Source organism: Chrysemys picta, chromosome 9, assembly GCF_011386835.1.
Source record: "Chrysemys picta bellii isolate R12L10 chromosome 9, ASM1138683v2, whole genome shotgun sequence".
Lineage (NCBI taxonomy): Eukaryota > Metazoa > Chordata > Testudines > Emydidae > Chrysemys > Chrysemys picta.
This window is the reverse complement of record NC_088799.1, coordinates 77,664,273-77,687,942: the sequence shown is the minus strand read 5'-3', so window position 1 is coordinate 77,687,942 and position 23,670 is coordinate 77,664,273. Positions and strand designations below refer to the sequence as shown.

Here is a 23,670-nt window from a genome sequence, read left to right as displayed (position 1 = left end):
ACCATCTAAAATGACAAAAAACAGACCAAGGGTGAGGGAAGGGATCCACCATTCAGACAAAGCAAACAGCCAGGGTGAAGATAGGCACTGGGCAGGGTAATCCTAGATCTTGCCTTTTCACGTATTGGTTTATATATAATGTTTTATAGTTATTTATATTTACTTCACAATACAAAAGCTAAGTAAATTTGGGAGAGGCTGGGCTGGGAGAGGGGAAGATTGTTGGAGTCAGGCAGGCAGAGTGGGCAGAGGCAGAGTGAATTTGAGGGGGATGGAGATCCAAAGGAGGAAGGTGAGATGGGAAGCACTCACTGCAGGAGTCTGATTGAGGGGTTACAATGCTGCCATAGGGTGAGGAGCAGGATAGAAGGGAACCAACAACCACAACTGATGCAACGAATGAGCAAAATCCAAGTTACAGAACGGGGTAAGAGAGGATGCCATGAGGCTACCAAGGCCCCTTTGGCCCATATGGGGAGGCGGCAGCATAGAAGGGACACTGGAAGGCCCTGGCTTGCTCCCTGCACATTGTTTTAGATGATGTTGACTGCTTTGGGGAAGGAGGCCCAAGTATCTGGGGACTCCCATAGTCTGTCTCCGACAGGCTCCTCTTGTTGTTCCCCTTGTTGAAGGAGAAACGTTAGACATCTGAGTATACTGCCCGGGTACAGTCCCTCTGGGTCACTGGTCACCTAGACCAGATTTTAACGGACATAGAAATGAAAGGCTCCATGTCTCATTACCAATACCACATTTTCAGTTCTGAAAGCAGAGCTTTATAATTAGGCATGGGGAATTTTAAAATTCATTTCTACAAATTCAGCATTCATTCATAGAACCCTGTTTAGTGAAAAGAAAGCTCAGAGTTACAGTTCCTAATTACCCATCTACTACAAGTACTTCAGCTAGTTAGGCTTCTTATATTCTCTTATCACACAGAAGCCAGCTCACAAAACTATACCAAGCAGCAAATCCCTCTAAATACCTTTCTGGGGGAAAAAATTCCAAATATCTCCACACATGAGAGTAGCCACTTTTCCTGGATTGGGTTTGCCTCCTTCCTCACCCCACTGAACAATGTTTCCCCTGTAAATCAAACTTCAACTACAGGTGCCAGTGAATGTGCCAGCCACCTCCTGGGCACCCCTTGTGGTCTAGGGTTCTCAATCAAATCACCAGAACAAACTTTTCCCAAGTTCAGCTGTTCCCCTCCCTGAGGCGGGATTTATTAACACAACAAAATACTTCAAAGAAGAGTTCTCAAAGCCCCATCCAGTCCAAGCTCAGAGTCTTCCTACTGAGAAGGCTATTCCCTGCCGGAAGCCTTTTCCCTGAAAACTCAGGGTTCCTGCTGGAGTCTACTTGACTCTGCAATCTCTCTCCCTGAGCTCCTGCAGCTGCCTGCTGCTCTTTGTAGGAGCATCAGCTCCTCCATACACAGCTGGTTCTACTACTTAAACCCCACACCCCATCCCAGGTATGGCAGGCAGGGCTAATTCTACTATGAGAGCCAGCTCCAGGCCTGGCCCCTGGCCCTTAAGGGGGCAGGGCACCCCATTACAGTGCCGTACTTCATATGTAAGGACCCTTTAAATATCTGCACCTTTATCTTAGCTATTAATATCTTCCTGTTTATTAATTAATTGCTGATGGGGAACTTTCTCAAAGGCTGTTTGAGAATCTTAAGTACTGTGTGCTACACCTAATGTGCTTCCCTTATTTAAATGTGACAGGATATCTACAGCCTGTCCATTATCCTTGCAATAAGGAGTCATGCAACATTCTGAAATAGTACTTCTGGAAACCCCCGTTCACCAGAGTGAAAGAACAGGATAAGCATTATGGAAGTCTTTGTCCTGGGTATAGATGGTGTAAGATTTTTATCATCACCAATCCCACCAACAATTAGATGTAAAACCCAGTAATTTCAGCCAGCAGATTTTCAAGGACTCATGCCCCTTTATACTTTCTCATCTTCCCACCTTCCCTTCTCCTAAGATCAGCTACACTTTTAAGGCAAATGGTCTTGAATAATTGCCAGGGTGAGGCCACCTACAATCAATAAATAGCTGTAAAGTACCTACCAAGCAGGAAGGAGATGTACAATATGGGTCCAATCCTATAAAATGTTGAACACTTCCAAAATGCTGAGCATTTACTATAATAGAAGTTAAGGATGCTCAGTACCCCACAGAAGTACTTAGCGCTTTGCAAGAATTGGGCTTTGTATAAGCAGCATCCTTCTTTAACCCTCCTGATTTGCAGAACACATTGATTTGTTATGAAGTTACAAGAAACATGTTAATGATAACAAGGGTTTTTCAATTATATATGCAATTGGCTGAGGAAAAGAAAGAATTAAATCACTTAAAATGAAATCAGGTTTATAATGAAAGACAGAGAGAGCAGAGCAGGCAAATAGCTTTGTTTCATCTTCAACGAAGATGACAATGGAGATCTGCCTGAGTCTGGGATCGGAACTTTTCCTGATGTGGCAGGCAGGGCGGCAGGGGAGGGCGTCCGGAGCCCCGGGGGGAGGGCGGCGAGCCCCGGCCGGGGCTCCGCTCTCCCCGGCGGCGAGTCCCGGTCGGGGCTCTGCTCTCCCCGGCGGCCAGAGCGCCGGGGGGAGGGCGGCGAGTCCCGGTCGGGGCTTCTCTCTCCCCGGCGGCCAGAGCGCCGGGGGGAGGGCGGCGAGTCCCGGTCGGGGCTCCTCTCTCCCCGGTGGCCAGAGCGCCGGGGGGAGGGCGGCGAGCCCACCCAGGGCTCCGCTCTCCCCAGCGGCCAGAGCGCCGGGGGGAAGGCGGTGAGCCCCGGCCATGGCCCCGCTCTCCCCAGCGGCCGGAGCCGGAGCACCACGCCGCCCCCCTCCAGGTGCCGCCCCAAGCACAAGCTTGGTGGGCTGGTGCCTGGAGCCGGCCCTGGTGGCAGGCAAGAATCTGGGAAATGGACCGACGTACAGAATGGATTCGGTGCACTTAATAGAGTTAAATCATCAGGTTCAGATGTCATACTAGAAATCTATGAATGTTACATAAAGGAAATTAATGTACCTTAAACAATTTAAGGTCACTAGATTTGGGAGAGAATCTTGATGAGAAAATAGTTGTTATAATACCATTAAAACAGAGTCAATAGACAAATCAAGGAATTATAGACTAATGGATTTTGTGAGGAAAATATCTTTCAGAATGTGATAGTAGAGACTTAGGGTATGTCTACACTACGAAATTAGTTCGAATTTATAGAAGCCGGTTTTATTGAAATCGGTTGTATACAGCCGATTGTGTGTGTCCACACAATAAAATGCTCTAGGTGCTCTAGTCGGCGGACCGCGTCCACAGTACGAGGCTAGCGTCGACTTCCGGAGCATTGCACTATGGGTAGCTATCCCACAGCTATCCCACAGTTCCCGCAGTCTCCGCCGCCCATTGGAATTCTGGGTTGAGATCCCAATGCCCGGATGATGCAAAACAGTGTCGCGGGCGGTTCTGGGTACATGTCGTCAGGCCCCTCCCTCCCCCGTCACAGCAATGGCAGACAATAGATTTGCGCCTTTTTACCTGGGTTACCTGGGTTACCTGTGCAGACAACATGGAGCCCGCTCAGCTCAGCTGAGCTCACCGTCACCATATGTCCTCTGGGTGCCGGCAGACGTGGGACTGCATTGCTACACAGCAGCAGCTGCTAACTGCCTTTTGGCGGTAGACGGTGCAGTAGACTGGTAGCCTTCATCGGCGATCTGGGTGCTGGCAGCCGTGGGGCTTGCCTTTTGGCAGTAAATGGTGTATTACGACTGGTAGCCGTCCTATTACAAGTCGGGTCATCGTACGTTAGCAGAGACTTTCCTGAGCAGCCAATTGTGCAATAGGCCTGAAGACCATCGTCATACACCGCCCCGTATTTGCTGCCAAGCACCCAGAAAGATGCCGAGGGCTATCAGTCACGCTGCACCGTCGTCTTAAGATGTAAAAAATAGATTTGCTCTGTATTCATTTGCTTCCCCCTCCCTCCGTCAAATCAACGGCCTGCTAAACCCAGGGTTTTCAGTTTAATCTTTGGGGGGGACCATTCTGTGTGACAGTTGTTTGTGTCTCTCCCTGATGCACAGCCACCGTTCTTGATTTTAATTCCCTGTACCTGTACCTGTACGCCATGTCGTCACTCGGCCCGCCCTCCCTCCTTCCCCTAGTCCGTCAGATACTACGTTTGCGCCACAGCTCAGAGAGCCGAGAAGCAGTTCGCGCCTTTTCTTTGAATTCTGGGTTGAGATCCCAATGCCCGGATTGTTATACCAATAGAATAAAAACCAGCAGGATCTTATTAAGAGGGATAAGGCAAAGATGCCACATTTATTGTAAATATACTGATAAAGCAAAAGATAAAAGTAAACAACGTTGTTTGACTACTTATTTCTTATACATACACACACACATATATATATATATATAAAGAGAGAGAGAGAGAGAGAGATTCATTCACACAATCATTCATTCAAGTTCTGTATAGGTGTTATAGTTACCAGCCTAGAAGTTGCTCATGCCAAGTTACTGGCCAGGTATCTTGGTCATGAGGATGGAGCCGAGTCTGTGTCAGGTGCACCTGATGCTCCTGGAGGCTGGCAGCAGAACCAGAGACTCAAAGTCATCAGTCTTTAGAGTCCCTTCTTATAGGAATTAATTCCTATGTTAGTCTATGGGAGCTGTTTCATCCTGCTGTTGCTGACTCAATCAGCAGATGGCACATTCCTGTCCAAAGTGGCACATTCCTGGTGGCTCCACACTGTCCAAAGTTTGTGTTTCTCATCCTTCCAGGTGATGGGGTGGGTCCCAGTTTACCCTCCGGGGGTTTCTGGTCATCCACTCGACACATTCTTCGGCCGATGGATACTCCTTTTCTAGGCTGGCACCTCCCTAACCATCCATGTATATCAAGCATTCATCAGCATACATTCCATCCCTTAACCATATTTTAATTTACTGTCTCCACCACTTTCAGAGTGTGTGCTAATTCATTTGAGACTCCTGGCCCTTTAATCACAGAGGGTGGGGGTCTGTCCTAGGAGCAGTTGAATGAAGTGAAAGACACTTAACACCTTATAGTGTTTGTTTACATTGTATAACAAAGTCAGTTAACTTGTTTGTAAGTTTTACATAGTAGTCACAGGATAGATATAATCAATGGTTTCTACAGACAGTAGCTTACAAGTTTTAACAGAAGACCCAAGAGATTTTTGTACTTGGTGAAACTGTTGGATTTTAAAGTGTGGGGGCCAAATTATGAGGGGGTCACTGTCTCTTGGGGGAATCACTGTTAGTACCTTCTTTAATATCCCTACATAATCCCCCTTTTGACACTACGATATTTATATAATCGTTAGTGTCACTTTCTTTTTAACCTGTTTGAGAGAAGGTACTGTGAGGCAACATGTGTTTGTGATTCCAATTTAGCGTACATTCTGTTTATCTGAAAACACATGCCATACATACCAATTATACAAATACAATTTAATATCAAGACTACTATCAAGGGGTGTAGCATTACTGGTAGGATGCCAGTGGTAGTCGGGGACCATCCAGAGAATCATTTACATTCATCTACTGGGGAGGTTGCTAACACTCCCATCCTCCCAAAATACTTCCTCCCATGAGTGGATACAGACACATTGTCCACTGTACAATACTTTGGTGGCATTATCCAATTCATCCCACATACATGATTCCAATGAAACATCTTTACTACAAGGCTCTGGGGCAACCGGTAAGGTGAGGCATACCCACTTTTGAGGAGTCCATTCGGTACAACCTCTAGTGTCCAATAGTTTTCCTCCCTCCCCAGCCCACTGGCTCGAGGTCCGAGGCAGCCAGAATGATCCCATGTGTAATATGGGGAGTGGGCTAACCTTCCATACCTTTGCCTCCAGAGACTGTTGATGTGCTATTTTTACAATTATTTCCCCAATTAACAAGTCTGGTTTCACAGTGCTGGAAACATACTGCATCCAGTCATATTGGTAAGTATCAAACAGAGATCATTTCCTTTGTTTTAACAAATGCATTAAAACCTTAATATTACCCAAAGTTACCCAAAACATTTTGTGTTCCAAAGTAGATAGGGCAAGTATCTGCATTTCAGTGCATCCCATAGCTATAGCCATTTGCATACAGATCAGTGCTGCTCCTACAACACTCCGCCCCTTGATCTATGATCATTACAGTACAGTAGTTGTCATTGTAGGGCACAGGTGATCTGTTGTAAACAAACCAAACAATTATAAGCAGGTGAGTATAACTAAAATCATTACAATTGACCAAACACCAGATATAATATAAAAAGAAATGCAAACAATTAATTATAATAATTGGGAATACAATAAAACCTAAAACCATTACAATAATTAAGTACATTGACAAATAAAATGAGGTCCAAGTTTGATGCTGCAATAGTCATCAAACAATAAAAGTTACTGAGGTTAGGACCTTTTTAATGCAGAATCCCCTATTTCTAACAGTTGTTCTCAAAGGTTTTTGGGGACCTGAAAGATGGGGCCATACAATTATGGGCCAAGGTCTTACAGGTTATGGGGGCCCAAGAACTACCCTTCAGGGCTTGGGGAACTAGAATACAGAGTGCATAGAGGAAAGTGTGGAATTAATAATAATACAAGCAAATGTAGCTAACAATACAAATGTATTAATAACAAAAATTAACAACAAAATGACTATTAGAGAACCTAACAAAAAATAAACCTGATGCATTGGGGAACCAAAGTTTTTTTGGACACAAGTGGTGATTGATAAGTTGGATGGAGATGGGGGAAGTAGAGAGGAAAAGACATTTACCCTGTCTAGTGTAGTATTCCCTCTTTTTCTAGACCCAGTGCTAGCACAGGACACCACTAGAGACAGACACAGAACATGCAACACACAACACTGAACACAGACTTTGTCATGACACTATAACCATGGTCTTTTATAACTCTTCAGCTGGTACCAGCTCTCCTGATGTTCTGGTTCAGAGCCTGAAAGATAGAAGCTTGGAAACAAATTAGCACAGTGCTTTCACCCTGGCAGAACCTGCTTGGTCTCTGCCACAGTGTGTTTGGTATTTGGGGCTGCACAAATGCTAATTAAGTGGTGCATTTCTTGTGAGTGTAAATCCTCCCTTTCTCTCAGTAAAAGGGCGTTAACACTCCATCTAGAAAAAATTTTCTGTTTTAAAATCTCCAGCCATTTTGCCATGGCCTGGAAATACTTGTCCTGAAGACTGCGGTCTGTATGGGACATGGAGTTTGTGTGAAACCCCTAATATGTCTCCCACAAAGGATCCTCCCTTGTCTGAGTCGATAATCTCGGGAGTCCCATATCTGCAAACCACTTCAGCGAATAGTTTCTTAGCGGCTGTGCGGGCGCTATTGTTCCTAGTAGGGAAAGCTTCCACCCAACCTGAAAAGGAATCTGTGATTACAAGTAGATATCGAAATCCTTCTTTACTCCTTGGCAATTTATCAATGAAGTCAATTTGGATTCTATGCCAGGGTCCCAGCCTTCTTTGATGTAGCATCTGAGGCTGGTGTGGAGGACAAGCTTTATCTTTGGCACACTGTATACAATTCCTGACCCATGTATCCACATCATCTCTCATCCCCTTCCATTCTGCCACTTGCTTTAACCTTCCCAGCATCCCTTCCACTCCTTCATGCATGAACTGATGAGCTATGTTCACCAGTTCCTGCCTTTCAATCCTTCCTGGGACGCAGACTGCTTCTAATACCTTCTTTTCCTGCCTTCGGGTCACCGCTGCTATCCCTTCATAATCTCTGGCTATGGCATCAGCACGGTTATTTCATACTGTTTCAGCTGCAGAGCCTTTTCCATGTGCCTTGACATGTTTGATTTTAAGCTGTTTGGGATGAGAGGTAACCCAGGCATAAATCCATTTCCATTCATCTATATATGCTATTTTTTTCCCATCTGTGGCTTTCCAATTGTTCCTCTGCCAATCAAACATCCAATATTGCACCCCATTTACACAGTAATTGCTGTCAGCATAGATGTATACAGTTTTGGGGCAGTTCTCTGTTTCATATTGTTTTAGGACTGGGTATATGGCATGGAGTTCAGCATGTTGTGCTGAGCCATGATCCAAATACCCCTTTAGTACCTTCTCTTCTAAAATGATGGCTGCATATCTGATTCTCTTTTTACCGTGCACCACCATGGAACTACCATCGGTGTACCAAATATGTCTCTCCTGACCCATGGTATCCAATTCTTCCAGGGGGGGTGGTGCTTGGGCTTGTGCTATCCTCAGTTCTAGTGTGACTGCTGGACATACATTTTATTTCTCTGCTTTTGCAGCAGAGGCTTGTAAATCTTGGTGCAGTTTTTTATTTTTGCATGTAGCCAATTGAAGGAATACCTTGTTACAGGTCTTCCATAGAAGCCAAACTGCAGCTGCTTCCTTTTGTTTTTACAGAGTTTTCATGTACCCTCGTCAAAGTGACAGTCTGATTACACAGAGCCATCTTAAGGCTCAGTGTTTCTAGCAGTGCTTCTTTTTGTTTTGTGCACCTCACCCCTGCTGTTGCTTCAGAGGGGCACTGTTAATTTCTTATTCTTTTACTACAGCTCTCATTTGCTATTTTGTTACACATTAAAAACAAAACAAAACTAATGTATCTTAAACCTACAAAACAGGAGTTTTACAAACCAGATGTGTTGGTTTAGGTTCTTAGAACTTTACATATTTCCACAGACAAATAGATACATACACATTTTCTTTCCCTTAACATCTTTTCTACATTGCTGTTTTTACATAGCTGTACATAGATTATATTCCCTTCATACATTTGGGTCAGTTAAGTTTCAATAGAATCCCCTCATGTTTTTAACAAATTTGACTAAATTGTTCATAGTCAAATTATTTCAAATACCTGGATTATTTACAGACATTCCTTTGGAAAAGGGCCCATTTTTCCTTCAGAATGGCTGCAAAGGAACCAAGAATTCCTTTTCTCTTTAACATGGTACTTTTTAGCATTTTCACAAAGTTTAACTGCTTAATTCTGTTCAGCCTCTGTAGAGTTAACTTTTCAGGGTCTTTCCTTAAATTACTGTTTATGTCCCAAAATGACACCTTTATCAATTAGATTTTACCATTTTAAGTATTGTTCCAGGGATACATGCTTGCACTTATTGCTTTCTTACTCCTGCCACTATGCCCTTAAGGCTTCCAACCAATTTCTTTATTTGTTGCTTGCCTGCTTGTCTGGGCCTGATCCTGCTTTTTCCAATGAACCTTTCCTTTCCATGGGCACAAGCTTTGTTCCACTACCAATTTAGCAAGGAGAGTGGGCTTCTCAACCAGCCCCCACCCTTCCTGGTCCCTTTCCTTAAACATTTCTTTCAATATTGTGAAATGACCACAATATCACTCACAAGAAAAACAAAACAAAGCAAAACAAATAAACAAACATAAACCACACTACACTGCCCAAACTCCTATATTCTTCAGAGTTTGGTTTAACAGAACAAGATTTGTATCTTATGATTTTAACCCACTTTGGGCCAGAGGGAGAGACGCTAAGCTTCCCTCTGTATTGCTCGGGCTTTTACCACCGAGGGTTCATCCACCAAATATAAAAATCCTTCCCAGGATCAGAGCGAGAAACAGTAAGTTTTCCTCTGTACAGGCTGTTAGGCGGAGGTAGCTGTCATTACAAGCCTCCCACAGCAGCCAGATCCCTGCAGCGTCTCTTTTAGCTGCATTTGGGGGTTTACATATGAGGATATATTGGGCCAATCTGTCCTCTAGATCCGAAATAGAGCAAGCATCTGCAAGGGCTTGTTCAGTCCAAGGACTGTGCCCATATCTCTGAAGGATTTGTTTAAAGGGTGTTATTTCTTTTACAAAAGGTGAGGTTGGAGCTCCTTCAAACTCCATTCCTCTCTCTGATACTGTTCTCCCTTGTCTTTTCTTAAACATTTTTAACACGTGTATAGTTTCCTTTGTCACCCCTGAACCCTTGCAGCGAGTGACACAGCCTAAATTATCTTATCCTGCTACCCCTGATCTCGTTCAGCGAGCAGCTTTACCTTGCCCTATAGGCTCTTGTTACCCCTGATTTCTCAGTGAACACTTTGGATAAGATTAATTGTAGCTTAAAGTTTCTATGAGCTCTTTTATGAAGCCTCTACCCACCGGAGGTCAGTAGGCTTTGGTTAACCAAAAATAGAACCGCTCTCTATAGAGCCGGCTGTGTGCACACCAATATTTACAATACCTGAGGCTTTTTACCAATATTCCCCCTTTCGCAATTCTCCACCAAAATGTTATACCAATAGAATAAAAACCAGCAGGATCTTATTAAGAGGGATAAGGCAAAGATGCCACATTTATTGTAAATATACTGATAAAGCAAAAGATAAAAGTAAACAACGTTGTTTGACTACTTATTTCTTATACATACACACACACATATATATATATATAAAGAGAGAGAGAGAGAGAGAGATTCATTCACACAATCATTCATTCAAGTTCTGTATAGGTGTTATAGTTACCAGCCTAGAAGTTGCTCATGCCAAGTTACTGGCCAGGTATCTTGGTCATGAGGATGGAGCCGAGTCTGTGTCAGGTGCACCTGATGCTCCTGGAGGCTGGCAGCAGAACCAGAGACTCAAAGTCATCAGTCTTTAGAGTCCCTTCTTATAGGAATTAATTCCTATGTTAGTCTATGGGAGCTGTTTCATCCTGCTGTTGCTGACTCAATCAGCAGATGGCACATTCCTGTCCAAAGTGGCACATTCCTGGTGGCTCCACACTGTCCAAAGTTTGTGTTTCTCATCCTTCCAGGTGATGGGGTGGGTCCCAGTTTACCCTCCGGGGGTTTCTGGTCATCCACTCGACACATTCTTCGGCCTATGGATACTCCTTTTCTAGGCTGGCACCTCCCTAACCATCCATGTATATCAAGCATTCATCAGCATACATTCCATCCCTTAACCATATTTTAATTTACTGTCTCCACCACTTTCAGAGTGTGTGCTAATTCATTTGAGACTCCTGGCCCTTTAATCACAGAGGGTGGGGGTCTGTCCTAGGAGCAGTTGAATGAAGTGAAAGACACTTAACACCTTATAGTGTTTGTTTACATTGTATAACAAAGTCAGTTAACTTGTTTGTAAGTTTTACATAGTAGTCACAGGATAGATATAATCAATGGTTTCTACAGACAGTAGCTTACAAGTTTTAACAGAAGACCCAAGAGATTTTTGTACTTGGTGAAACTGTTGGATTTTAAAGTGTGGGGGCCAAATTATGAGGGGGTCACTGTCTCTTGGGGGAATCACTGTTAGTACCTTCTTTAATATCCCTACAGGATGATGCAAAACAGTGTCGCGGGCGGTTCTGGGTACATGTCGTCAGGCCCCTCCCCCCTCATCACAGCAACGGCAGACAATAGATTCGCGCCTTTTTACCTGGGTTACCTGTGCAGACAACATACCACGGCAAGCATGGAGCCCGCTCAGCTCAGCTGAGCTCACCGTCACCATATGTCCTCTGGGTGCCGGCAGACGTGGGACTGCATTGCTACACAGCAGCAGCTGCTAACTGCCTTTTGGCGGTAGACGGTGTAGCATGAGAGATAGTCATGGGGCTGGCAGCCGTAGGGCTGCATTGCACCAGCCCCTTGCCAGGCGATGGTATATTATGACTGGTACCCATTGTCGTCGTACTGGTGTGGCTGTCAATCATGGCCACCTGGGCAGACATGCTACTGTTTCGATGATGATGGTTACCAGTCGTAATATACTATTTTCTGCCAATTGCCCAGTATTGTCTGCTAAGCACCCAGAAGAGGCCGAGGGCGATGCTGGGTGCTGGCGGACGTGGGGCTGGCAGACGTGGGGCTGCATTGCTACACAGCAGCAGCCCCTTGCCTTTTTGCAGATGATGGTATTTTATGACTGGTATCCGTCATCATCATACTAGAGAGGCTATCACTCATGCTGCACCGTTGGCTGCCACCTTAAGATGTAAAAAATAGATTTGTTCTGTATTCATTTGCTTCCCCTTCCTCCTTGAAATCAATGGCCTGCTAAGCCCAGGGTTTCCAGTTTAATCTTTGGGGGGACCATTCTGTGTGACAGTTGTTTGTGTTTCTCCCTGTTCCTGTACCTGTATGCCATGTCGTCACTCGGCCCTCCCTCCCTCCCGCCCTCCCTCCTTCTCCTGGTCCATCAGATACTACTTTCGCGCCTTTTTTCTGACCAGGCGCCATAGCTAGCACTGGGATCATGGAGCCCGCTCAGATCACCGCGGCAATTATGAGCACTATGAACACCACGCGCATTGTCCTGGAGTATATGCAGAGTCAGGACATGCCAAGGCGAAACCCGGACCAGGCGAGGAGGCGATTGCAGCGCGGCGACGAGAGTGATGAGGAAATTGACATGGACATAGACCTCTCACAAGGCACAGGCCCCAGCAATGTGGAAATCATGGTGTCACTGGGGCAGGTTCATGCCGTGGAACGCCGATTCTGGGCCCGGGAAACAAGCACAGACTGGTGGGACCGCATCGTGCTGCAGGTATGGGATGATTCCCAGTGGCTGCGAAACTTTCGCATGCGTAAGGGCACTTTCATGGAACTTTGTGACTTGCTTTCCCCTGCCCTGAAACGCCAGGATACCAAGATGAGAGCAGCCCTCACAGTTGAGAAGCGAGTGGCGATAGCCCTGTGGAAGCTTGCAACGCCAGACAGCTACCGGTCAGTCGGTAGTGTAGACCAGGCCTTAGTAAACAAGAGAGATTCCCAGTGAAAACAGAACAGTGTACTTAAGATTGAGATGGAATGCTGCAAAGATTAATAGATAAGGTTAGGACTTACTTATAATTTAAGGAATGTATAATATAGAAAGCAAAAAAGAGTACACAGAGATGAGAACTTTAGACTACAAGGGGTTAGAAGTGAAGACTTCCATTGTTTATAAATTATATATAAATACAAATACTAAAAACAAGGGGCCAGATCTTCAATGGACTTGTACTGATTTACATCAGGTGAAGTTATGTCAATTTGCTCCAGCTGAGGATCTGACCTAAGGTCTCCAATTTGCAGAAGTTACTAAAATTGGAGGTTAAGCAATAAAAGAAAGGGAGAAAAAAGAAAAAAAAATCACCTGCATTTGGATCATTTATGTGATTGGAAGAAAATTAGGTTCAATTTAGAAATACAGAGCCAGATTTTATCCACGGATATGTAAGCCCAATTCCTAAAATATTATATTTTCAGCTGCAAGACACCCACTGCATACGGTATTCTGAGATATGGACCAACCTGTGTTTTGCAAGTTCTCTAGCTGTAGGGTAATAATCTCGTTGGATCTTTTCTGTATTTTAAAAATAATTTCTTAATATTGATTCTAGCCAAGTAGATTACTTGTTATCTTATTTCGCTTTGTTTAAGGTCATCTTTCACAGGAGTGGACAGATAATATATTCTGCTGAAATGCCACAATTCAGTAGATATTTATCTTATCAAGTGACTTCGACACATGCCAATGTAAAAACGAACAAACAAAAAATCACCTAAGTCAGTATACACTTACCCTTCACAACAGAGAATGAAAACCCTGACAATAAAAAAGATGGCACATGGGAGATTCTTTGAAACTAACTGTACATAAATGCAAGAAGCATGAAGAAGGAAATAACTGATTCCTTTAAGTTCTGATTCCCCTTTATGTTAAGGCCCCTGTAGCCTAACCTGAATAGTGCCAAAAGCCCTTACTGTAAATGAGAACTAGGCCTTTTGTGTTTAAAGTTACAGCTCACTTTTCATTGTATATTTTATTTGATCCAATCCATTAAGGGGAATTACAAAGATCTGGTATTTATGTAATATTTTTGCTAGTAGCTGTTGTCCAAGTCATTTTACCTCCTTTTAGGTTCATTAAAATTCAGCAAAATTTTGTTTCTGGATTCTTTTTATCTGCTCCTTGTGTTCAACAAAATCCATTTGGTTATAGTGAATAAACTTAATACATTTCTAACGGCAGTAAAGAGAGTTAAAGGTTATTTTTAAAAATATACATCTATTATATAGTCACAAAATGCTAATGGCTCCTTTTTGAGAGTGTCTGAACATTCCCATTTCAGCTCAGTACACATACTGCTTGTTCTGTGCTATTAGAAACATTTATCTTTCATGCTAGTTATTTCTTAATGTTCTCCATATTGGTTATTCTGCGCGGCAGGCCCCATATACAAAATTGATCAAATGATTTAAAAGGTGTCCTCTTTAGGGTTGCACTATAAGTGAAAGTAAAATAACAAGCAAAGTAGCTCTCTGACTGTACAATTACTCCAGTCCAGTGTGAAAAAAGTCACTGAAAACCCTCAACTTACTGTTATCCTCATTGATGGAGGGCTTGATCTATTTCTGTCAGCCTAAGCTTAGGAGTTATCTTCTTCATCCATAAGAGACATGACTGACATTGTCCTCTCTTTCCTCTTCCAACACAGAAATACCCACCTTTTAAAGAACATGCTTCAGAGCTGAAATGGGTCTAGTGTTCTAAGAACTCGAGGCAGAACGCAGCAAGACCCAGTAGCTTGGCTGGAGGAATAAGAATCGCTCAATCCTAGGCTACACTGTAGCAATGGAACCTTTCTGTGGAGCCTATATTTGGCCCTGAGGCTGATGCAGCCTCTGCCTCTACTAAGCCTCCCTTCTGCAGGAGGAAATGGACAGTGAATCCAGGATGGGAGAGATCCACTAACCCCACCTTTGCTCCTCCCAAGATTACACCTGCAGTGGGAACATACAGGGAACCTTGTAGAACTGGGCCTCATAGTGCTGACCTCATGTCTGGGATCCCCAAATCCTGCCCTCCAGCTATGTGGTAAAACTGTATCAGTTTGGCTGCATCTGGAGACTCCCAGAGCCACAGAGGGGGCATCATTTGCCCCTAAAAGTAGCTTGATTCAGCTACCGTGACCATGAAAAGAGCTAGATATCAAACAAAGAATCCCCATATAGCAGCATTATGATGATGAAAGGATGTGTGTTTTGGTTCTCTTATTCCTCAGGTGGTTAAAAGCAGTGCACTAATGAAGAATTCCATGTTAATGACTCACTACAACCTGCCTGTTTAGCAACAGACATGCTTCTGCATCATAATTCCACAGTAGAAATGCTGTCGTGAAGGATCAGCTGTTTCTATTCTGAGCCTTCATTTTCAATCACTAAACGTTCACATATAAAATAGATGCATTATTATGCTGAATTTTAATATTGCAACTCATAAGATTGTGTAAATTGACTCAGTTGAGTACAGTTTATTTTTAAATTGAACCTTTGTCTACAGCCTTAGAGGAACATATACAGGATTGTGTGTTACTGGGGAAAAAACTGTGTGATCATGTAATGAAAGCCATAAATGAGGTCACACAATGCTATTGATTTTTAAGCAGAACCTGCCATTCATATCAATGGGACCTGCTGCTTAAAAAGTCCAAGGCATGATGTGATCATAATTTATCATGCAAGAGCACGGGACAGCAGGATTCAGATTGCTGCAGGAAACCGGTGTTTGAATTTTCCAGGTTGTATGAATAAAATCTTAGCCTTAAAACATGCATGTAAAAAACCCTACAAAAATTAAGAATAATGTGCCTTATGACCTACAAAATAATGAAATTTATTATGACTGTTTTAATAAGTTCCTAGAATTCTGTATGTAACATTCTATCCATTATTTCATCCTAAAGGCAGATACACTGGACAAACTTTTGTGCAGGGGATTTAGATGTTACTAGAGTCCATAGGTTGCATTAGCAACCAGCACAGCTTTGCTACTGACCAAAAGCTTTGGAGAGAAGATTCTGTATCCTGCACTCCACAGAAATCTTTTGCAGTAAGACCATTTGCCTCAGCTTTGTGCAGAGGGAAAAAAAATTAGTCTCTAGATTTAGTATACAGAACATAAAGGCCTGATGCTCCATTGTACAATATGCAGATAGAGCTGTAGCTTTCAGGGGGACAGAGATTGAGCCATTCCTGGTAGCACTTCTCTGAGCTGTAAAATAATCACAGAAACCTGCCAAGTATTCGTTCATAAGCCACATTTTTTTTAGTAAAAAAGGGAAGCACCAGAGAAGGGGGTCGGCTTATGAACGGGTATAGAGAGGGAGAGGTGGGACACAGCCCCTCCCCCCAACAGAGGGAGCAAGGAGAGGCAGCACAGCCAGCAGAGACAGAAGGGAAGAGGCGGGGCCAGAGTCTCCCTGCTTCTGGCCACGCTGCTCTCCCCCCAGCCTCCAAAGCAGCTGCAGCTCTGGGGCTGGCAGGCTGCAGCCCTCCCGCTCGGCCCCGCCCCCCAGAGCAGGCTGTGGCCGCTCTGCCCACCCCGCCGGAGCACGCTGCGGCCGTGCCGCCCGGCCCAGCCCGCTGGGACATGCTGCGGCCGCACTGCCCAGCCTGCCGGAGCAGCTCCAGCCAGGCCAGAGACATCCTCCCCAGCCCTCCCCAGATAAGGTGCGAAGGGATGGGATGGGGAGAGTGTGGGGGTCCCGGGCTAGGGGTGGGGTCATGTCAGGGGTGGTCACAGGGGTTACTCCCCTGACCCCCAGCTTCTCCATCCCAAAAATTTCCCCACCAGTTGCTGTCCCGGCCCGTCAGGGTAAGCAGCTGGCGTGCCAGGACATTTTGTTTACTTAGGTTTACCTCCGTGCCTGCGGATGCTCAAGCTAAACAAACAATCTCGGCCCCCCAACGGCTTATCCTAATGGCCCGGGAGCCAAAGTTTGCTGACCCCTGAATTATGAGGGCGGCTTATGAACGGGTTATAAAATTTTTCTATTTTTACTTATCCATCTTGGGTGTGTGTGGGGGGGCAGTGTCGGCTTATAAAGGAACCGGTTTATGATCGAGTATATATGGTAATTTTTGTGTAATTCCAACACCTGGGGTCAAACTCACCCTTGAAGTCAATAGAGTTACACTAGCTATCAACTTGGCCCATTAACTTTTTTGATTAATGCAAAAATGTATTTAAAGAGTAGGGAGGGGGCAGAAAAAGATATCCTTGGGTTTTTCAGAAGAAAAGATCACGCTAACAGGATTTGACAGTTGTGAGTATGAATACGTCATGTGAAGCATCCACTTCAGGTGACTGAAATCAAATAGTAGCCATGATGGGAAGTTTTCCTGAGAGGTTCCTCATCTGGAGGCTGCTGTGATTGTAATAACTTGGAGGAAAGTCTTGAAACACTTCAAATAAATAAATTATTCAAATAAGGAGAAAATCAAGATTAAGGGCCTCGCACAGTGGTGTAAATCAGGAGCAACTCCACTGAAGGCAACAGAGTTAATCCACTGAAGAAACTGTACGTGAGAAAAGGAATCAGGCTCTAAAAGAAGATACAGATTTCAAGAAGAAAATGAATTTTGAGGACTGGATGACCTAGTGTCAACTCACTATTAGTGCATAAATGCACTATTTGCAAGGAGACTGGAGAGAGAATGTGACTTTACAGATGCATCAGCTATTGGGACTAGATTACTCGGCCTAGGAGTTGGGATTTTCAGATGGCTGCATTCCTCATTTTGAGGAAAAGCTAGTTATTTCTAGAGACAGGACTAAACTGCAAAATAATTTATTATTTGGATTGTGGTAGTGCCTATGAGCCTTTATTGTGGACCAAGATGCCATTGTGCTAGGTGTTGTACAAACTGATCAAAAAGATAGTCCCCACCCTAAAGAGATCAGATTTTGTACATATACATCCTTCCCCATATGAGTACGGGGGTGAAGTGAGTGCGGATACATTATACAGGGATGCTCTCTGTTCCAAGTTTATGGTGAAACCTGCTCATCCTACTGCTTTTGTCATCAATAAAAACTTTTTGAATAATGACTGAAGTCTAGAAAGACTCAATTATGCAAAGTGGATTTCTCTTACCTTTTTGAAAAACTGGTGATGAGTGTTTTGTTCTATGCATGAAACTTCAGTAGCTCTGATGTTACCACTTAACTACACAAAGTATTTAGAGCACAAAAGAGTATTTTACACACACGAACATTTATTTGGCATTCTCTGAAGACTCTTTAGAAAAATCCATATATTTGGGGCTAAATTCTGGCTGGCTGAAAGTCCCACATTGACCTCAATGGAATAACACCAGGGATGAATTTGGTCCAGTATGCTTAATTCAAAAAGCAGAGACTGTACCTTCATGGGAAAAGTACATGCTGCCTCCATTAGTGTTGATATAATATTCCTCTTCACAAATAGGACATGCAGGTATTAAACAGAGAGCAATGAGTCAGAATGAATCAAATTTTACTGGCAATGAGCGACAACTTGAACAAGGAACTGACCTAACAAAAAACGTACTGCACTGAAGATTTTGCATTATTCAATTGCAAGTATGGTGCCATCATCTTAATTGCTGACAATACTCCTTAGAATTTTATTGTTAAAAACCAAGTTAGTTAACACTAAAAGTATCACTTAGAAATGTATTCTTAGAAGGCCAGAGTTTTAGGAAGCTCTTTCAAGATTTTTTTTTTTAAGCTCTGGCCTTCTAATATATTTTTAAGTACAATGAGGTTCCAAGAAGACATACTCATTATAAGCACATCATCCATAATAGGAAGAAATAATTAAATAAAGCATAATTTCCACTACTGGGGGCCAAGCGTTTGAGAACTGGGTGCTGAAAGTTAGGCTTTTAAGTCTATACTTTGATAACTAAAGCTTTGAGCCTCTGGCACCTCCTGTTGAAGTCAATGGGAGCTATGTGGGTGTAGTAGTTTTGAAAGTCAGGCCATTTATTTATATGGATAAATACGGACATAAGAGTCTAACTTTAGGCCTCCAGTTCTGAAAATCTTGGCCCTGGAACTGTAAGAAGGATAACATTAACAAGGTGTTTTGGCTATAAGACTAGGGAGAAGTGTACTACTGTAAGGTCTTTAAGATCCTTTTGAAGTTTAATAGTGTTAATATAACTTCTTGGTCCCACAGTTAACTATGAGACTGGGGTGCCTTTCTAGCACTGCACTGGGCCCCAGTAGGCAACGTGGGCATTCCCCAGCAAAGTGACCCTGCTGGCCACATATGGCACTCTGCTTTCCTCTCCCCATTACAGGGCTTCTTGGAGGTGGTTGTCCTCCCCTCGGGCATGGGTCTCAACTTGGGCCCGATCCCTGTCTGATTCCTAGATTCTCCGTATTGTTGTCTCTCAAACCTTTTTCACCCCCATGCACTCTTTCATCCTTAATATTTAGCATTTGCTACAAAATGGGCTTAATCTAAGGCTATCAGGCACTTCCTGTATGGACCATGACATTTCTTACAGCCAGTTCTCTCTTCCAGAATAAGATGTTTTGTTTTGTTAAAGGAGAGTCTGGCAGGACACAGGCAGGGATTCTAAGATAATTTAGGCAAGTGTTGCTGCATTAGGATTACAATGCATCCAAAAAAGTGAGCAATGTTGTGGATCAGCAGGGTTACAGATGGCAGATAACCGAGATTAGGCAGAGCCTGCCATTTCCATTACAGATGCAGGGCTGTGGTGTGTGCCGGCATTTCTAAAGAGACAGGCTCTCGCGGCATCCTGTGTGTTCTTCTAAATCTATATAGAATGAACATTTCAAACATCTGTAAGTAGGAAATTAGGGTCAGAAAAGCAGCTTGGGAAACCATCAAATCTGACCCAGCATACTGTATTTATAAATCTTAACATCCCTCCTCTCATAGGTACCTACCTGCTTCGTTTGTAACATGGCAATGCTACTTGTTTCTATTGCTGCCTGAGATAGTCTTCATGTACTGCATACAGTTATCTACTTCATCATTAAAAGTCATTTAAGGAGAACATAGCTTCTCTACAAATACAGCTTACCTATCTTTCTGTACTTGGGCCACTCGGATTATGATAAGGGAATCAATGCACACTACTGTATATCTGCCTTATCACCTCCTAAAAATGTGAGGGTAATGAAGTTCATGATAACACAGCCTTCCAGAAATTATATTTCAGCATAAGCTATGCTTTTCATCTTTATCAGAGCACAAAACTACTACAAGTGCCAAGCTAGCTCTGATCTAGGGCAATAGATCATGGCTGCATTGAATTACAGATAAAATCCCCAATTTATAGAATAGAAAAACAAATTCATCTGTGGTGGATGATTTAGTTGGGGATTGGTCTTGCTTTGAGCAGGGGTTGGACTAGATGACCTCCTGAGGTCCCTACCAACCCTGATATTCTAGGATTCTACACCTGATAGGAATTTGGTCCATGAAGGGAAAAGGCTAAAACAGTAAGAGTGCTAGCATCCATGGAGGCAGTCTATATTGCAAAGAGGTATTTCTCGTTGGTTGTAGCTACAGCAAACTAATTCAGGCATTCAGTGACTAGTCAGTAATTCTGCTTTCATGGGAACATCTTCAGGTTCCCCGCAGTGTAATGCCATGGCAATAAGGCTTAGAGAATGAGGTGGAGGATGTGCCGAGTGCCAGTGTCCTATCATGAAAAGGGGGCTCTGCCTTGGCCGAGTAACATTTAATCAGCAAGTGAAGATTTTAAAAGGGCCATGGAGCCCTAAAATAGTTTTTGCTGACACCTCTGTACCAGAGGTCAGCCAGTGAAAAATGAGGGCTAACAATTCCCTCCTCACCCTCCCAAAACCAAATGGGAGTATGGAGAGAAGGAGAGAGGCCATCCACTATGATGAGCCTGATAAGGTCCCCATACAACAGTGATGGGGGAGAGTCCCCCGGATTCGTACCACCAATGGGAAAGTTACTGCCTTCCATCACTTCCAGATGATTTTTAAAAAAATTCTAGTCGGTGTGAACATCTATAAATGCAAAAGTAAATCGCATCCCCCTATGCACCAGAAAAGCAGGTGCCTCTCTTGTCTGAGAGCAAAGCAGTGAGCTGCTGCAGAGCTAGGTATTTAGTAAATTCCTGCTTGTTGCATGGTCCCAGGTGGTGAGACACCCTGGTGTAGAAGTGAGTTATAGGGTATGGAAAGCTCATTTCCTTCAGTTCTCCTCCCTCACAAGGTGCTCTGTCTGTCACCCCCTGCTGCAGAGAGTTTCGTTGACCAATAGGCTTGCACAGCAAGCCAACATTCCACCGCCCCCTGCCCACAAGGGGCCTGCTGCCTGCACAGCTAGTGTCTAGAGACTTCTGGAGATTCCAAGGTTTAGAAAGCTGTGGGTATTGTGTTGCATTGGGCCCGTTGCTATTATTATGCACATTTTATTTACACATATTATTTCTTAAGTCTCACTCTACACCTGTATGTATAGCTGCCCCTATATTAGACTTGGCTGTCTAGATCGGAGTCAAGGGCTGGACTGCTTAAAGGGACTGTATTTGGCTTCTTGGCAACCAGTGTGGTATTACAGAAGTCGTTCTGTTACTGGCTTGGTGAATCTAATTATAGAATAAACCACCAGTTTGGGGGATTATCTGCCCCAGGGCCGCCCAGAGGATTCAGGAGGCCTGGGGTAAAGCAATTTCGGGGGCCTCTTCCATAAAAAAAAGTTGCAATACTATAGAATACTTATATTCTCCTGGGGGCCCCTGTGGGGCCCAGGGCCTGGGGCAAATTGCCCCACTTGCCCACCCCCTGGGCAGCCCTATTCCTTGCAGTCTGCCCTGAGTATCGTATTCTCAGTGTGGCCCATCCCAGGCACACCCTGCATTTGTGTTCATCAAGAAACTCCAATCGTATATCAAACTCAGATCAGATTTACACATATTAATTTTCTTTACCAAGAAAGAAAGAATAGAAAGAAAAATTCAGGGTCTTCAAGATCCAGTGTGATCTACCGATAGATGTGTTTTGACAACAGATATCAAGGTGAACATTTATAAAAGCAAAAATAAATTGCATCCCCCGATGCAAAAATATACTAATGCAATAAAGCAGTAGGTTAAAAAGGCTAAACTGATTTTCCATGTTGCCCCAAGTGCACATTTGCAGTAATATTATTGTCAGCTTTTGATTATACCATAGTATGGATACAGCTCTATGATATTAATTTGCAAATAATTTTGAATAAAATCCATTTTGCTGCAGCATCTTGCTAATCAATTTTTCATAGGACTGTCCCTCTATTTTTCCAAAGATTTAATGGGTCACCCTGTCTGTTTGTAGCACTTCTTAATATCAAGAATGAATGGCATATACATGTTCAGTATAATTAGATCACATGTGGTTTAGACTGAAAATTATATTAAAATATCATGCAGATGCAGATATCATATCCAATGTACTGCATTCAACAAGTCATTAGGTGAGGCAAACAATGAATCAGCTGCTGTCAGCTGTGCACCTCATATCATTATATTTCGACAATCAGAAGAAAAGTAGTATAAACATTGTAATGCAATAACATACTGATCTGGTTCAATTAATAATCACCAGCTTTCCCAAAGACTGACATGTTGGTTGGCCTTTTTTGTACAAATATCAAACCATTGTATGTGGCAATAGCAGTTTTCTGTAAAATGGTTTGTTACAAACATTTGAACATGAAGGTTCATAGCCAGAGGTGAGTCTATTCTATTATCTATCTGTATGTGAAATAAGGATATTGTAATAGTGCTGTATGTGAATATTGCTGCTGTTCAGATGACATGTCTACTCTATTTTTTTAGGCTGAATTTTAAAAATGTGATTTGTTACTATATACACCTTAGTGAAGTCAATGAAGCTATGTTATGCTTCATATCCACTTAGAATCTGGGCCATTGAATGTGCAATAGCATTTAGTAATCACTTCATAAAATTAAACAATACAGATATGGATGATCCTACCTAAATAGATTGCACTCAGAATCAGATTAAGAACTAAAGATGAGCAATAATTGGATCCCCCCGTACCTGGGGGTACTACCCATCTACTTTTGCATATAGTAGCTAACCCCAACATTTGAAATGATTTACATGTCTGATAATGTCACCTGTTCTGGCAACTAGAATGCTTGCACCCTTTCTTAGATCATAAAGTGTTGTCTGCAGGGTGTCTAGTTTGTATCTGCTATGACTGATTTTCTGTGTCTCTCTGCTATTACTATTGGACTCCTTGCAGGAACATGGGGGCAGGCAGAGCTCAGTGCACACTTTCAAGGAGGAGACACACTCCGTGTACTTTCTTATGGAGACTCTGGTTCGCTCTCATTTTGTTATTCTCATAATCTAAAATAAAATCCACTCTCACCTAAAGCATATGGCTCTTTGTGTATGGAAAATCATAGTACTACACTCCTTAATATTTTTATTTAACGTCTACCAATTTTATTTCCTCTAACCATGCTGTTTCTGTTCTCTCATAAAACCTTCAAGAGTAGATTATAAAAACAGTACAGGAAAATATATATTGAAATTCATTAAAGATTCATATCCATTTAATTGTAGACTATTCACAGTATTACTTTCCATTTGAACTAATGAAATCCCAATAAAAGAAATTGATGTAACATAGTTGTCACTACTCTTACAGACCAAATACACAAAGTGTTAGAAAACATAAGGATTTAGACTTAACACCAAATCCCTCTCTTCTCTAAACACTCCAATGAACAGTAAGTACTGCTTACGTAACTCAGAACAGCCTTTCAGCTGGTTAAATGAG

The 23,670-nt window shown here is 43.1% G+C and overlaps 1 protein-coding gene across 1 annotated transcript; it reads right to left on the bottom strand.

Moving 5' to 3' along the window:
• Positions 1–7,842: 7,842 nt before the first annotated feature.
• On the bottom strand, positions 7,843–8,259 carry LOC135973476 (ribonuclease H-like). The gene has a single exon (XM_065556813.1). The coding sequence runs from the start codon at positions 8,257–8,259 to the stop codon at positions 7,843–7,845; it is 417 nt and encodes a 138-aa protein (XP_065412885.1).
• Positions 8,260–23,670: the final 15,411 nt, after the last annotated feature.

Excerpts from the sequence above, each read along its gene's own strand:
- LOC135973476 (XM_065556813.1), bottom strand. The coding sequence starts at position 8,259 with ATGGGTCAGGAGAGACATATTTGGTACACCGATGGTAGTTCCATGGTG.